Genomic DNA, 15,828 nt, shown 5'->3' with positions numbered 1-15,828 from the left:
GAGTTACATTACTAATACTAGCCCTTTTATTCCAGATTTGTTTAACTAATGGCTTAGTGGCGAGCAATGCTGCCTCACAGTGCCAGGGACTCACATTCAATTCCAGCCTTGGGCGGGTGTCAGTGTAGAGTTTGCACAATCTCCCTGTGTCTGTGTGAGTTTCCTCCCACAGTCCCAAGGCATGCAGATATGCACGCTTAAGGCTCTCTGCCTTTATTCCTGATGAAGGGCTTTTGCCCGAAACGTCGATTTTGCTGCTCCTTGGATGCTACCTGAACTGCTGTGCTCTTCCAGCACCACTAATCCAGAATGCAAGTTAGGTGATTGGCTATGCTAAATTGCCCATAAAGTCCAGGGATGTGCAAGTTATGTGAATTAGCCAATTAGAATTGCAGGTTATAGAGTAAGGGGGTGGGTGTGGATGGGATTCTCTTCGGAGGGTCGGTGTGGACTTGTTGGGCCAAATGGCCTGTTTCCACACTGTTGGGATTCTATTCTAAATGAATTTAAATTTTAAACTGTCGCTGTGGAAGTTGAATTTGTATCTCAGATCATCAATCCAGGGCCCAAATTATTAATCCGTTCTGTGGTGACTGCTTTTTATCTCATGAAACAATGGTTTCTGCTGTGGTGGTTAACTCTGTGTTAAATAATGCCTAGTGACATGTTTGTGTTTTTTCTATATATTAACCTATAATATACCAGAGACTAAGGTTGCTATTGAGTCAGATATCTGGAAATTTATTAATTAAATATATATACATATACACAAATATGATGAGTGTTATGAGCTGAGCGAGTATTTATTGCCTATGGCCAGTTGTCCTTGAGACGTGGTGGGGAGCTGCCTCTTGAACTGTTGCAGTCCATGTGCTATAGACACACAATGCCCTTCACAAGGGAATCCCACGATTTCAACCCAGCGAGTGAATGACCAATGATATGTTTGCAAGTCCAGACAGTGAATGGCTTGAAGGGGAACTGGCAGGTGGTCATGACCACCTATCTACGATCCTGGTCTTTCGAGATGGAGGAGGAGTGCTTTGAAGATGTCATGGGCTTGGAAGGTGCAAAGTATTTTTGGTGGTTGGAGTCATATCTGGCATATAGGAAGAGGGCTGAGATTGTGGGAAGTCAGCCATATTAGATCCAGACCATCTCAGCACAGAGTTTGTGCCTAACGCCAATTTATTGCAGTTTAGCAACACATGCTTTCTCTGCACATCCTGCAGGGGTCTACTCCTGTACTGTTGTCAAAACTTTCCAACTACCTCACTTTTATCATGAAACTTTCAAAATAGTAGCACTTAGTAACTAGCAATGATTAATAGCTGCCATTCAATCCACACACAGAGCAGCCTGTGGGTGTTCTCCATAAAAAGGTACAACTCTACATCTATGGATCTCCTCCAACATTTGAGAATGTTTCTGATTTAGTTCATTTCTTTTCCACCTTGGTCCTACTGTTGGAATATCTAACATTTTAAATGGTCTTGATTATTTTAATCGAGTCGACAGTGTGGTGCTGGAAAAGCAACAGCAGGTCAGGCTGCATCAGAGGAGCAGGAGAATTGACGTTTCAGGCATAAGCCCTTCATCGAGAATTTCCTGCCCCTCAGATACTCCCTGACCTGCTGTGCTTTTCTAGCACCACACAATTCTGACCTCCAGTCCTCACTTTCACCTACTTCATTTTTAATGGAATCAATGGGGTGGAGTCATAATTCTTTCCTGTTGGCACAGCCCAATGTTCAAATGCACTTTGAACTCTATTGCAAGACTAGGTGTTGAAGAGTTAGTTCAGTGAGTCAGTGTCACCTTTTGCACAGAAATATGGTTAGTGGTGGAGGTTTCAAAACTCCTTCCATCACACAGCAGAGAGGAGAATCTCCGACTGGTGTGTCCTAAAAAGACAGCCACGGAAGGTTGGTTCAACTAAGCACCAGCTTGGCTCTCCTTTGAGCTAACCTTCCATTGCCACCAACAGCTGGAGAGGGACTTGAAGGTGGAGCTTCTGGCTCAGAGGCAGGGACACTACTCACTGCATGGCAAGACTAATCTCTAAGAGGGAAAATAAAAAAATCTAGGTAAATGCAAGGGATGAAACTGCAAAAACAAAAAAAGGGGAGGAGATAATAGGAATTGATAGCAACCTTGCCTTTCAGACTTCATTGTCAACTGACCTCAGCGCACATGATGGAGAATTGATATCTTGTCAGAGTTGTGATATTTTAACTGAGACATTAAACCTATTGTTTTGTTACTACACAAGTGACCATAATAGATCAGATGGCCTGAGGGGCACACCCTTCAACCAAAACATCTTAACAGGTACTTCAGAACTGCTTGTACAATATGGAACCTGCATTACCTACAGAAAACTACCCACCCATTCACAAAACAGACTGGGATTGTCAAAAGTACCTGATGTCCAAAAAGTAAAAAGGATCCTTTCAAATGCAAGTAATTTTTCTTGTTGAAGTCATGAATACTTTAAAACCGTCACCTTGAAAATGCTCAGTCATGAATGAACTCAAATAGTAAAAAAATTTTATTTAAAACATATTTACAATGTCAAAGCAGTTTACAGCAAATAGAACATGAACAGATGAGTGAATGCACAGATATATTTACAATGAAATTACAACTGAAAAGCTCTGAGTCATGGACCAAATGCATGACATTGTAGAAATTCCATAGCTAAAAAAGGATATTAACTACACCTGGACATTCATTGGCCATCGGAGCAACAAAAAGAAAAACTCAATCTGATCTCTTCAGGGAGTGCTGAGGTCCCAGAGATTCAACATGTAACTATCCAGTAATAAAGGCCCCTTTAGCCACTTAAAATCAAGAATCTTGCCCAGCTTCGGCTCATGATAAATCTTCAGTGATTGGTGTCATTAGGATCAGCAGACTCCCAGAACACACACACACTCCCGACTGGACTCACAGCAACTTCCAATTGATAGGTGCCTTCCCCGATTTCTTCAGCAATTCATTGGTTTTGGAGAAGTGTTTGCAGCCAAAGAAGCCTCGGTTCGCAGACAGAGGAGATGGATGAACCGTCTGCAGTACGTGGTGACGTTTCTACAACAAAATGGCAATCCCAGTTAGAGCAAAGAGGATATTTGTACAAGGGGTGGTGAGTGAATATTACTGTAGAGTCTTGAGAGACTTCTACTCTTCATGGATGTTCTATTGCTTGCATTACAAGAACATTTCAGCCAGACTAACACAAAAGACTAGACAAGATGTCTACCTTAGCCAGTTTGGAACAAAGGAGACGTGTATCAATGGGTTTATTTGGTACAATTTATTGTATCAATAAATTAAAGGAGTCAAGCAACTGTGTACAGAGTACAGGGTCACATATAAATAAAACAATCATAACTGTTAAGATCACCACCCACTGGAGCTTTCCGTGCACAAACACAAACTTGATGGGTCTGGGAACAGAGCAAGGCAGCAGTCACAACCAGACAAATGCAAAGAGATGACCAGAACCAACAAAAAGATTCCCTTTACTGGCACTCCACTTTCTCTCCACCCAGCTGTGTCGCAGAAAAAGCAGTGAGCAGTGGGCGGCACGGTGGCACAGTGGTTAGCACTGCTGCCTCACAGCGCCTGAGACCCGGGTTCATTTCCCGCCTCAGGCGACTGACTGTGTGGAGTTTGCACGTTCTCCCCGTGTCTGCGTGGGTTTCCTCCGGGTGCTCCGGTTTCCTCCCACAGTCCAAAAGATGTGCAGGGTCAGGTGAATTGGCCATGCTAAATTGCCCGTAGTGTTAGGTAAGGGGTAAATGTAGGGGTATGGGTGGGTTTCGCTTCGGCGGGTCGGTGTGGACTTGTTGGGCCGAAGGGCCTGTTTCTACACTGTAATGTAATCTAATCTAATCTAATCTAAACTGCTTCAGATCTAGCAGGGGCATCATGCTGTATACAAAACTGCCTCTGTGCATCGAAGAGTTTAATCAAACTTTTGAAGGAAGTCCTTAACCAGGGCACCTCTACACACCACGTAATTGGCCAAGGTACATTACTACTTCAGCCAAATTGACTAGACTGACCACCCCCCCCTCCACCGAACTGTGTACTGCACAGCTGTCATCGTCACCCACAAAAAGAGTGAGCGCACTTCCTGAGCGATTAATTGGTTGAAGCATTTTGGCACATGCTAGGAATATGAAAGATGCTATATTAAAAAAAAAGGTGGTTTTCACAACACAGACAAACAAGCCTTCACCGGAGGAAGAGTTTCAAAGTCCTTACCCTGTTGATTACACTGCCTTTGCGCTGTGCGTACGCTCCCCACAGCATGAACACCAAACCATCCAGCTTGTCATTCAGACAAGACACAACTGCATCGGTGAAATCTTCCCAGCCTCGCTCCTTGTGAGAGTTTGCGTTGTGTGCTCGCACAGTGAGGACTGCATTCAGCAGCAACACCCCTGTTTCAATTGCCAAACAAATTCAGAAAAATTTGGTTAGTCTGGTATGCAAACTGCTAAACTGCCCTGACATGTGCTGACTAATTCTTCCCCATCTAGATTAGAGTGGTGCTGGAAAAGCACAGGTCAGGCAGCATTCTCCCCCATCCCCTCCACTTCTATTGGCAAGCCTGGTTTTTCATTTTCTAGATCCCGAAAAGGAACATCCACAAATTGAATGAAAAAAGTAATCATATAACAGCCAAGTTTAAAATGAACTAAAGTGCAATTTGATTCAGTTTCTGATGACACTACCACCTGAACTTCTGATGAGAAGTTCTTCTCCTGCTGAACACTCTGCTCATTCCTGAAGAAGGGCCTGTGCCCGAAACGTCGAATCTCCTGTTCCCTGGATGCTGCCTGACCTGCTGTGCTGTTCCAGCAATAAAGTTTCAACCAAGATGTCTACCTCACCCATTTCGGAACAAAGGAGACATTATGTGTATCAATGGGCTTATTTGGTACAAATTGATTCCACAGTAATCTGCTATGAAACACAATGGTTTCTAACAAGGAGGTCAATCTAACATGTTAACAGAGTGTCTCAATGTGAAGTCCCAGTCACATGACAAACTACTGAAATCACCTGTAACTAAACAACTTTCACTTTTTAGTCAGTCTGCTTCTAAGGTTATCAAAAGGAATTAGCAGCTCCAGGCTTGGTTAAACACTTGCCTCTAATCTCTCTCAAAGCTACTAAAAATAAATTGTGAAATAAACTAATCTCCAGTTTATAACTACAGCAGCAATTCACTGCTCCTACAAAAAAAAAGACAGCTGAGTACAGCCAACTGACCACAGGAGATGACCTGGGGGTTGCAGTGAGAGAGAGAGACTCACAGATTCTTGAGGAGAGGAGGAGAACTTCTTCAAGGTAGGCATCCTTGCAAAAGGATTCGCAGTAAGGTTAAAATCAACTAGGCAAAAGTGAGGACTGCAGATGCTGGAAACCAGAGTCTCAGTTAGAGTGATGCTGGAAAAGCACAGGTCAGGCAGCATCCGAGGAGCAGGAAAATTGACGTTTCGGGCAAAAGCTCTCATTTGAATTAGAGGGGCAACTTTTTCCACACAGAGGGTGGTGCATGTACGGAATGAGCTGCCAGAGGAAGTAGTGGAGGCTGGTATGATTACAACATTTAAAAAGGCATCTTGATGGGTATATGAATAGGAAGGGTTTGGCAGGATATGGGCTAAATGCTGTCAAATGGGGTTAGACTAATTTAGGATATCTGGTCAGCACGGACAAGTTGAAACAATGGGTCTGTTTGCATGCTGTACAACCCCATAACACTGACGAATTTAAAAATTAGACACGGATATATCTCTGTTTAAAAAAACAAAAAGATCCAATTTTAACCTTTGAGATCAGACTTACCAGACCTATTAATTGTCAACTCGTCTCCCCTCGCCCTATAAAGAAGCTGAACCCAATGTTTTGTGTGTATATTACCTTGCTTAGCCCAGCCAGTCAGATCACCATGTCCTGGGGGCTCAAAGCCTTCAATGTCAGACTGAAGCTCCTTGTACATGTTTTCCAGACTGCATGAAGACAAGATAGTTTCTGGTAATCTCAAGTTGATCATTCAATACAAAAAAAAACAAAGACTTCATTCCTTCACCTCAACTCCTTCAGGAAGCTCTTCATAAAATCAGAAGGCAATGCATTCAGAGAAGGAGTGTGCACCCACTGCTAGATAAAGATAACAAATACTTGTAGCAAGCAACTGCCAAACAGGTTTCAAACATTTGGGATTGAGAGGTTACAAAAAGGACAAATCATACTTATTAAGTTCCCTCTCTACTCAGGATGGGCACAAGACTACTGAAGCAGACATTAGGCCATTCAGCCCACAGAGTCTTCTCTGCCATTCTATCATGGCACATCTAGAAACCCTGCTTCCAAAGCCCCACTTAAATAAAAGTAAGGGCAGGGTCATTCAGTTTACACTCAGGATCACACTGAGTTATTGCAGAGAGCTGCCCTATAACCAACTACCTTTCAGATTCAGGTTGGTGAACTATGAAGAAAGGGCAAAGTCAGAAAGGATCCTCTGCCAACATCCAGCACAAAGCTGCAGGTGGCACTGGATGGTGACAAGGGACAAGAGCTTTGTCAACTTCCCTGAACCAGGGGACAAGACAACCAACTGCCGTGCCTAAAATCAGAGGCTGCTTCTAGGTCTCCAATTGCTGGCTACCAAACATCTGACATACACACAAAAAAGGTAGCAACTTTAGTTAACATACACATCTGAGCTGGCTTCAATTGTGGATGGGACTGGGGATTTGATACAGTAATTTTTCTCTAGTTGTCCTGAACTCAGCACTGCCTTCTTAAGCTGCAATCTTCTTCCTGACCTCTCCGCCCCCACCCCACTCCGGCCTATCACCCTCACCTTGACCTCCCTCCACCTATCACAATTCCAACACCCCTCCCCCAAGTCCCTCCTCCCTACCTTTTATCTTAGCCTGCCGGACACACTTTCCTCATTCCTGAAGAAGGGCTTATGCCCGAAACGTCGATTCTCCTGTTCCTTGGATGCTGCCTGACCTGCTCCGCTTTTCCAGCAACACATTTTCAGCTCTATCCTAGTGATAAAAAGGGGTTGAGGAAGAGGGGATACCTACAAATCAATGTTCAGACTTTCACCAGCATAGGGCAGGCTCAATGCAGCCAATGGGCTTTTCTTACTGAAAACTGGGTATGCCATCAGGAAAATTAAAACCACATACCTGCTTGGTTCTCCCTCTGAGACAATGGCAATCTAAGAATTGTAACACCTTACCCAATCTGCGAAGGAGATTTACTGATCAAACAGTTACACTTCTAATATTCCAAGAAGTGTTGAAGCAGGTTAGAGATAGAACCCAATAGTCAAAAAGTACTTCCTCAGACACAGAGTGTGCACGAGGCAATGACATACCTGGGGGGAGGTGGCACTGGGCGCTTTACACTGAAGCACAGTCCGTGGGCCTGATTCGGTCCATGGTACGGGTCCTGGCCAAGAATAACCACCTTCACCTAGACACAAAACACAAAGCTGCCACTTACCTCAAGAGTGTAGAATAATAGTGTAACATTGAACAACCCTCATGTTCAGCATTTAACATTGCCACCATCAAGCTAGTCTGAATTTATAAACTTCTCGCATTCTCCAAGAAAAACAAATGAAGGTTGCCCCAATGTTTCAACCCATGGCCCTAAACCAAGTCAATAAACCACACTGAGGACTGCAGGTGAGGGAGATCAGTCAAAAAGTGGGACACTAGAAACATGCATGTCAGGCAGTATCCAAGGAGCAGGAGAGTTGATGTTTCAGGGATAGGTGGGGAATGGGGTGAGGGGACACAGATAAATACTGGGTTGGAGAAGAAAGGGAGCTGGGAAGGCGATAGGTGGATGAAGGTGGGAAGGGTGACAGTGATAGGTTCAGAGGGGAGGGGGAATGAAGATGGACAGGTAGGACACTTAAAGAGGGTGGTGTCGGGTTGGAGGGGAGATGGAGAAGTTGATGAAATCTACATTGATGCAGTGTAATTGGAGAGTCCCAAGGCAGAAGATGGAGGTGTTCTTCCTCCAAGGATAGGACCCCCAGTCCTCCCCTTTCACCACCAACCCTCCCCCACCTCATCTTCAGATACAGGTCATCTTTCACCATTTCTGCCACCAATGATCAGACCCCAGTGATATATTTCCCTCCCCATCCCTACCAGCGTTCCACAGAGACCATTCCCCCCGCATCTCCCTAGTTAGGTTCAGACCCCCCACCAACCCACCCTCCATTCCTAGTACCTTCCCTTGCAACTGCAAGAGGTGCAAACTACAGATATCCTGCACATCCATACACCTCATTGAGAGCAACAGGCACAATAGATGTGGTCTCCTCTACACTGGGGAGGCAGGATGCCAACTCGCGGAGCATTTCAGGGAACACCTCTGGGAAACACTCACCCAAAACCCAACTGCCGTTTGGCCAAACATTTCAACTCCTCCAAGGACATGCAAACCCCCGCCCCCGCCCCCTTCACTACCTGATACCTGGAGGAAGAACGATTCATGTTTCACCTTGGGACTTTCCAATCAGATAGGATCAACATCAACTTCACCAGTTTTCTCATCTCCCCTCCCCACACCTCATCCCAGATCCAACCCTCCAAGTCAGCACCACCCTCCTGCCATCTCCTTCCCACCTATCCGCACCACCCGCATCTACCTATTGCCTTCCCAACCACATCCCCCACACCCTGTCGCATCCGGTTCCCCCCGATACATTCTGATGAAGGGCTTATGCTCAAAACATTGACTCTCTTGCTCCTCTGATGCTGCCTGACCTGCTGTGCTTTTCCAGCACCACACTTCAACAATAAACCACAGTGTAACTACAGGCTACATTCCCTTCAAATGGGAAGGCCCAGTGTCAAAGAAATAGATGCAACTCCCCAATAACCTTATAGTAGCTCAGGTTAGTCTGGGGGAAGAGGGAGTGCATTTCTCATTGCTGTTCCATTAGATATTGACACCAGTGACAAGGCCAGCTCCCAGTTTCCACAAGTACCTCAGTCATAGTTCACACGAGACAAGTCAAACATCAAAGGAAATCCCAAAGTAACTGAAGAGTTGTGATGCTGCTCCTCTAACAAGATTATGCTGTCCTTGGCACTCCCCTCCCGCCACAGGTCCTAAAAGACACAGACTCCGAAAGGTCTGGGGTTGAAGGGTTTCAGGGCCAGTTTGATTATAGCTAACAGATACTGCCTCAGGCAGAAGGCTTTCAAGTTAAAAATAAAACACTTATATAATGAAAGGGGTGTGGCCAATTCTCCCAGCTCAGCTTCTCTCTGGTTTGGTGCTTAGCAGTACAGCTGAAAAAGCTGCTGGACCCAATGCAGCAGGTCCAGGTGGATCCTCCGCTCTCCAGCAAGACCCTGTGTTTGATTTGACCTTTCGTAAAAAGAAGCATTTATGGGGATTGTTACAAGTATTTGGAACAGCATCACGAAGTTGGGTGATCTGTTGGGTTTTCAGATGGGTTAAGCTATGCAGTATTCTGTTCTTGTGTTTCATTTGGTAATCTTGTAAATAAATTCTGATTTGTTTGAAACTAAAACGGTTTAACCAATGACATCGCTCCTGGAATATCCGCAATACATCTGCTTAAGTTAGGGTCCGTGCTACTTTCTTGAAACGTTTTGAGGAGGTCTGGCCTGGCCCATAACAGAGTTAAACCCAGTGGACTGATGAGACAGCATGAAGAAACAAGAAACATGCTGAAAAATCAGAAAGAGAAAGTGCTGCAGCCTTAAATCAGACAAAAGGATTTTGTGGTTAATAGGGTTTACGAAGAAACTTTTTTCCTCCTGGACATACATTTTCAGTTTTTATTCCTGAAGGAACTGGAGAGGGGGTGGTAAATAGAAGCCAACTTCCTGATGGAAGCTGGAGTTCAAAATTACCCCTCGGTGTCACAGGTTAAAGCAAATGGAAACGTCATACTTGCACAACAGTGCAATTCCTTCTGGTTCAAAACTCAATGCTTTACCATTAGTTCCTGAAATGCATACAATGCTGATTGCCTTAAAAATGGCAAAGTTTCATGTAAGGGCTCTCCTCTACTTTGCTGATAATCTTCCAACCTGCTGCAAGTAACAATTCAAATCACTTTTCAACAAGCATTTACATTACTTACATCATGGAAGTTACACATCTCTGTCCACGTGAAGACTTCATGAGGTGGTGGGTAAACTGTGCACCGCCTCCTCTCTGACGCTATAAATCCCATCAGCTGCAAACAAACAGTACATTTAAACATGTGCATCAGATAGGGTTGCTGCTTTACATCTCTGTGCATTCATCTGTTCATTTATTTTTCTGTCTGCAATTCGCACGGTGGCTCAGTGGTTAGCACTGCTGCCTCACAGCACCAAGGTCCCAGGTTCGATTTCAGCCTCAGGCGACTGTCTGTGTGGAGTTTGCACATTCTGCGTAGGATTCCTCTGGGTGCTCTGGTTTCCTCCCACAGCCCAAAGATGTGCAGGTCAGGTGAATTAGACTATGGACAATTTGGCATGGCCAAGGATTCACCTTCATCCCCCTCCTCCAAGCATCAATTAATTTAGTACACGTCGTGACATCGAACACTTCTTCCACCGCCACCGAGCTTACTTTCACAATCAGGACTCCCGCCCACCTCCAACACACTGCATCCACCTGGACACCCCGCGCTGGCCTATTATCCATCCTTGATCTCTTCATTTCCAACTGCCACCGGGACATTAACCGCCTCAACCTGTCAACCCCCCCTCCCCCCACTCCAACCTCTCACCTTCACAACGTGCAGCCCTCCAATCCGAACCTCACCATCAAGCCAGCAGATAAAGGGGGTGCAGTGGTAGTCTGGCACACTGACCTCTACACCGCTGAAGCCAGACGCCAACTCGAGGACACCTCCTCCTACCGTTCCCTCGACCATGACCCCCCCCCACCCCCCAATCACCAAACCATAATCTCCCAGACCGTATAGAACCTCATCACCTCAGGAGATCTCTCACCCAGAGCTTCCAACCTCAGTCCGGGAACGCCGCACTGCCCGGTCCTACCTCCTTCCCAAGATCCACAAGCCTGTCCACCCTGGACGATGCATTGTCTCAGCATGCTCCTGCCCCACTGAACTCATTTCTACCTACCTCAACACTGTCCTATCCCCCCTAGTCCAGGAACTCCCCACATACATTCGAGACACCACCCACGCTCTCCACTTCCTCCAAAACTTCCATTTCCCCAGCCCCCAACACCTCATCTTCACCATGGATATCCAATCCCTCTACACCTCCATCCGCCATGACCAGGGCCTCCAAGCCCTCCATTTCTTTCTCTCCCAACGTCCCCAACAGTACCCTTCCACTGACACATTCGTTTGGCCGAACTGGTCCTCACCCTTAATTTCTCCTTCAACTCCTCCCACTTCCTCCAGACCAAAGGGGTAGCCATGGGCACCTGTATGGGCTCCAGCTACGTCTGTCTCTTTGTCGGCTACGTAGAACAGTCCATCTTCCGTAGTTACACCGGCACCGCTCCACACCTCTTCCTCCGCTACACTGATGACTGCATTGGCGCCACCTCGAGCTCCCGTGAGCAGGTTGAGCAATTCATCAACTTCACCAACGCATTCCACCCTGACCTTAAATTTACCTGGACCATCTCTGACACCTCCCTCCCCTTCCTGGATCTCTCCATCTCCATTAATGACGACCAACATTTTTTACAAACCCACCGACTCCCACAGCTACCCACCCTATCTCCTGCAAAAATGCCATCCCGTATTCCCAATTCCTCTGCCGTATCGGCTCTCAGGAGGACCAGTTCCACCACAGATGGCCTCCTTTAGAGACCGCAATTTCCCTTCCCACATGGTTAAAGATGCCCTCCAACGCATCTCGTCCACATCCCGCACCTCTGCCCTCAGACCCCACCCCTCCAACCGTAACAAGGACAGAACGCCCCTGGTGCTCACCTTCCACCCTACCAACGTTCGGATAAACCAAATCATCCGCCAACATTTCCACCACCAGGGATATATTTCCCTCCCCACCCCTTTCCACCTTCCGCAAAGACTGTTCCCTCCGTGACTACCTGGTCAGGTCCACATCCCCCTACAACCCACCCTCCAGTCCTGGCATCTTCCCCTGCCACCGCAGGAATTGCAAAACCTGCGCCCACACCTCCTCCATCCCTAAGGAGCCTTCCACATCCATCAAAGTTTTACCTGCACATCCACTAATACCATTTATTGTATCCGTTGCTCCCGATACGGTCTCCTCTACATTGGGGTGACTGGACACCTCCTAGCAGAGCGCTTTAGGGAACATCTCTGGGACACCCGCACCAATAAACCACACCGCCCTGTGGTCCAACATTTCAACTCCCCCTCTGCCGAGGACATGGAGGTCCTCCACCGCCGCTCCCTCACCACCCGACGCCTGGAGGAAGAATGCCTCCTTGGATGCCGTCTGACCTGCTGTGCTTTTCCAGCACCACTCTAATCCAGAATCTGGTTTCCAACATCTGCAGTCATTGTTTTTACCAAATTGCCCATAGTGTTAGGTGCATTAGTCAGAGGGAAATAGGTCTGGGTGGGTTACTCTTCGGAGGGTCTGTGTAGACTGGTTGGGTCGAAGGGCCTGTTTACACACTCTAGGGAATCTAATCCAACACTATTCTGATAGAATTACCCCAAATCATCCATGGACACCATCCCATCCTACCCAGCCCAACAAACAAGTGGACCCTTCTCGGATTTAAAACTTGGAGGCAAGGAGAACATGCTGTGCTGGGTGTGGCGTAAAACACAAACTGACTGCCATGACCCTCTGACACCTCATTCTGGCTTGACAGCAACCGACCACACTCACCTCCAAGTCAGAAAGATCCAAGCTCAAGTCCTACTCGAAAACATCAGCACAGAGGTTGATGCTGCTACTCCAGTCAGCACAGAGGGAGTGCGCTACTGTAAGCGGAGGCTTTGTCACTATTTCAAACAGGAGCACAGGAACTGGCCCTGGTATCCCAGCCAATACCCATCCCTTGATCAACATTACCAAAAAACACAATCACCACATTAGTATTTGAAGGGGCCTGCTGTATGAAAATTGATTGCTACATGTCCTACATTACAGTAGGGATTACACTTAAAGTCCTTCTTTGGCTGAAAAACATTTTGACTCAGATAGGAGGCAAGCACAGTGCTATATAAATGCAAATCTCTTCTCATTTACTGATCTAGTTATAAACACACACCTGGTCTAAAACAGTAGCCTCTGAAAAGTGGTTGATCTCATTAATCACAGTCTTGTCAGTAAACAACCGGATCTTGAAAATGAATGACTAACCCTTTTATTTAAAAAAAAAAACCACTTCCAAGAACTGCATTTTGGACTCTCCAGAAATATTAATAAATACTGCAAACGCTGAAAATCAAAAAAAACAGGGTGCTGCCATGGTCTGTAAAGAATCCCTAGATTGTGGAAACAGGCCCTTCTGCCTAACAAGTGGGACGGCTTAGTGGTTAGCACTGCTGCCTCACAGCGCCAGGGTCCCAGGTTCGATTCCAGCCTTGGGCACCTGTCTGTATGGAGTTTGTACATTCTCCCCGTGTCTGAATGGGTTTGCTCCGGTTTCCTCCCACAATCCAAAGATGTCAGGTGAATTGCCCATCGTGTTCAGGGATGTGCAGGTTAGGTGCATTAGTCAGGGTTGAATATAGGAAAATAGGGTAGGGGAATGGGTCTGGGTGGGTTTCTCTTTGGTGGGTCGGTGTGGACTTGATTAGATTCCCTACTATATGGAAACAGGCCCTTTGGGCCAATAAGTCCACACCGACTCTGACGAGTAAACCCACCCAGACCTGTTCACCAAGCCTACATTTACCCCTGACTAACACACCTAACCTGCACATCCCTGAACACGATGGGCAATTTACCACAGCCAATTCACTTAACCTGCACATCTTTGGACCGTGGGAGGAAACCCACGCAGACACAGAATGTGTAACCTCCACACAGACAAATCCAGGTCCCTGGTGCTGAGAGGCAGCAGGGTTAACCACTGAGCCACCCCAAACAAGTCAAAGGTCACTGGCGAGAGCACCAAATGTTGGAAGTTGATGAATTATTAGAAATAGACAAAGAGAGGAATACCACAGGTTTAAAATGAGTATAGATTTTAAAGAGCGAAGACGGGTTGAAATATTTAAAAAGAGGGGCAGGAAAGTGTTGTAGAAATTCAGCAGGCCTGGGAATATTGTGGAGAGAGAAACTTAGCAGCAGTTAGTTAGACCTCTACTTGGGAACTGCAAGTGTCAAGCTTGTTGTGCGAGGAGGGTGTTGCCGATTGAAAAGAAAAGCCTTGCCCCTCCCAACCTTGATAAAGTACGGTTTGCTGAACTCCATCAGCAGCTCGCTCTTCCAGCTCTCCCCAAAGCCCGGGGGCACGTTGCGGGCAGCGAGTCTCTGCAGGGCCGCCTGTTTGTTCCTCTCGATGCGGGACAGCTGCTCGGGGCTGAGCGGGGAGCTGGGCTTGACCACCGGCGCTTCCTCTCCGTCCGGGCCAGCCTTCAGCCTCTTGACCGGGGTCCTCATGCCATTGTGTTCCTGGTCACCGAAAGAGAACAGACGGGTCAAGCGGGGGTAGAGCCGGGGCCCAGCGGCACTGAGTGACCACAGGACCCTCATTCTAACCGGCAGAAGCCGCGGGAGATATTCGCAAACCCCGCCCCTGCTGCTCGCCACATTCCATTTCGGCCCCACCTCCGCGCTCCCATTGGCCGGCCCCGCCTCCTTCTTGTAACATTCCCTTCCACAAACAATCTTTCCCGCCAACTTTGGATTAAAAAGGAGGAAAAGACTGAGATTTTATCTGGAAACATTCGCAAAGACAAAGAAAATACCTACAAGTGTTTGGAGAACCAGAAGCCACTTTTAATAGAATAAATTACCTGTAATTCATCAAGTTCATGTTGCCATACAAATGGGTTTATGGATAAATTTAATCCGTAAACCTCCGAACTCCAATTAGTTTGTCTAATTTGCTAAATTAGTCCACATTAAGATTTATTAAAACTATCATTAAATTACACCACGCTGAAGATATAACTGGCTAGCTGGGGGGGAAAACAAACTGAATCGGGGGAATTTTTACAGAAAACTTTCTAAATTACTCAAAAGGCAAAACGCTCCTCACTCAAGAAAAGTTCAAACTCTTCAAAAGGCAGGTGTGGTTAATCTGAAACTCAAATATGTTAGAGCAACAGAATACTCGATTTAATTCACAATTTGGCTTCGATTTTACACTTTTTATTAAAATCATATCTTTAAAAAAACAGTACTGCGAATGCTGACTATCTGAAATAAAACGATGCAGTGCTGGAGAGACTCAGCGGGCCTGGCACCAATTGTATAGAGAGAATAACAAAGTGACTTTTTAATTACCTCCTCTTGATAATTGTCCTTCCCATTCTCAACACTTTCCTCTGAAGCCTCAGACAAAGTTCTTTTTTTAGCCGCGGGACCGAAATAAGATGCAATAGTTTTCTGCCCGATCATTTTGAAGAACCGTTTCCCTCCAAATGAGTTAATATTTTCAGAATTGTGAATAAGCTCAGCCCGGACACAGCAACCTTTCAGGATGTCTAACTAGCATGGCTTTTTTCGCGCCAGATCCCGAGGGCGGGGACAAGATTTCTACCAAAAATATTTAGCAAACTTCCCCTCCCCCGGAAACGACCCAACTGGGGAAACTTGGTTAAATCAACCCGACGGAAATAGCAAACCACTCAAAATGTGT

General features: G+C 46.3%; 1 protein-coding gene across 1 annotated transcript; it reads right to left on the bottom strand.

Moving 5' to 3' along the window:
- Positions 1-2,528: 2,528 nt before the first annotated feature.
- Positions 2,529-15,693, bottom strand: unga (uracil DNA glycosylase a). The gene is made up of 7 exons (XM_043715492.2): positions 15,474-15,693; positions 14,406-14,636; positions 10,178-10,273; positions 7,415-7,512; positions 5,941-6,029; positions 4,273-4,451; positions 2,529-3,090 (listed from the first exon to the last, which is right to left on the bottom strand). The coding sequence occupies exons 1-7, from the start codon at positions 15,585-15,587 to the stop codon at positions 2,950-2,952; spliced, it is 948 nt and encodes a 315-aa protein (XP_043571427.2). The 5' UTR covers positions 15,588-15,693; the 3' UTR covers positions 2,529-2,949.
- Positions 15,694-15,828: the final 135 nt, after the last annotated feature.

The sequence above is a fragment of the Chiloscyllium plagiosum genome, unplaced genomic scaffold, assembly GCF_037043375.1.
Source record: "Chiloscyllium plagiosum isolate Xiang-an unplaced genomic scaffold, Cpla_swu_hap1 HiC_scaffold_24, whole genome shotgun sequence".
In the NCBI taxonomy this organism is placed as follows: domain Eukaryota; kingdom Metazoa; phylum Chordata; class Chondrichthyes; order Orectolobiformes; family Hemiscylliidae; genus Chiloscyllium; species Chiloscyllium plagiosum.
This window is presented reverse-complemented; position numbering and strand designations above follow the sequence as displayed.

Coding starts and splice junctions, on each gene's coding strand:
- unga (XM_043715492.2), bottom strand. CDS start 15,587: ATGATCGGGCAGAAAACTATTGCATCTTATTTCGGTCCCGCGGCTAAA. Junction 14,637..15,473: donor AGGACAATTATCAAGAGGAG/GTAATTAAAAAG, acceptor TTCGGTGACCAG/GAACACAATGGCATGAGGAC. Junction 6,030..7,414: donor CCAGTGCCACCTCCCCCCAG/GTATGTCATTGC, acceptor GTCTTCATGCAG/TCTGGAAAACATGTACAAGG.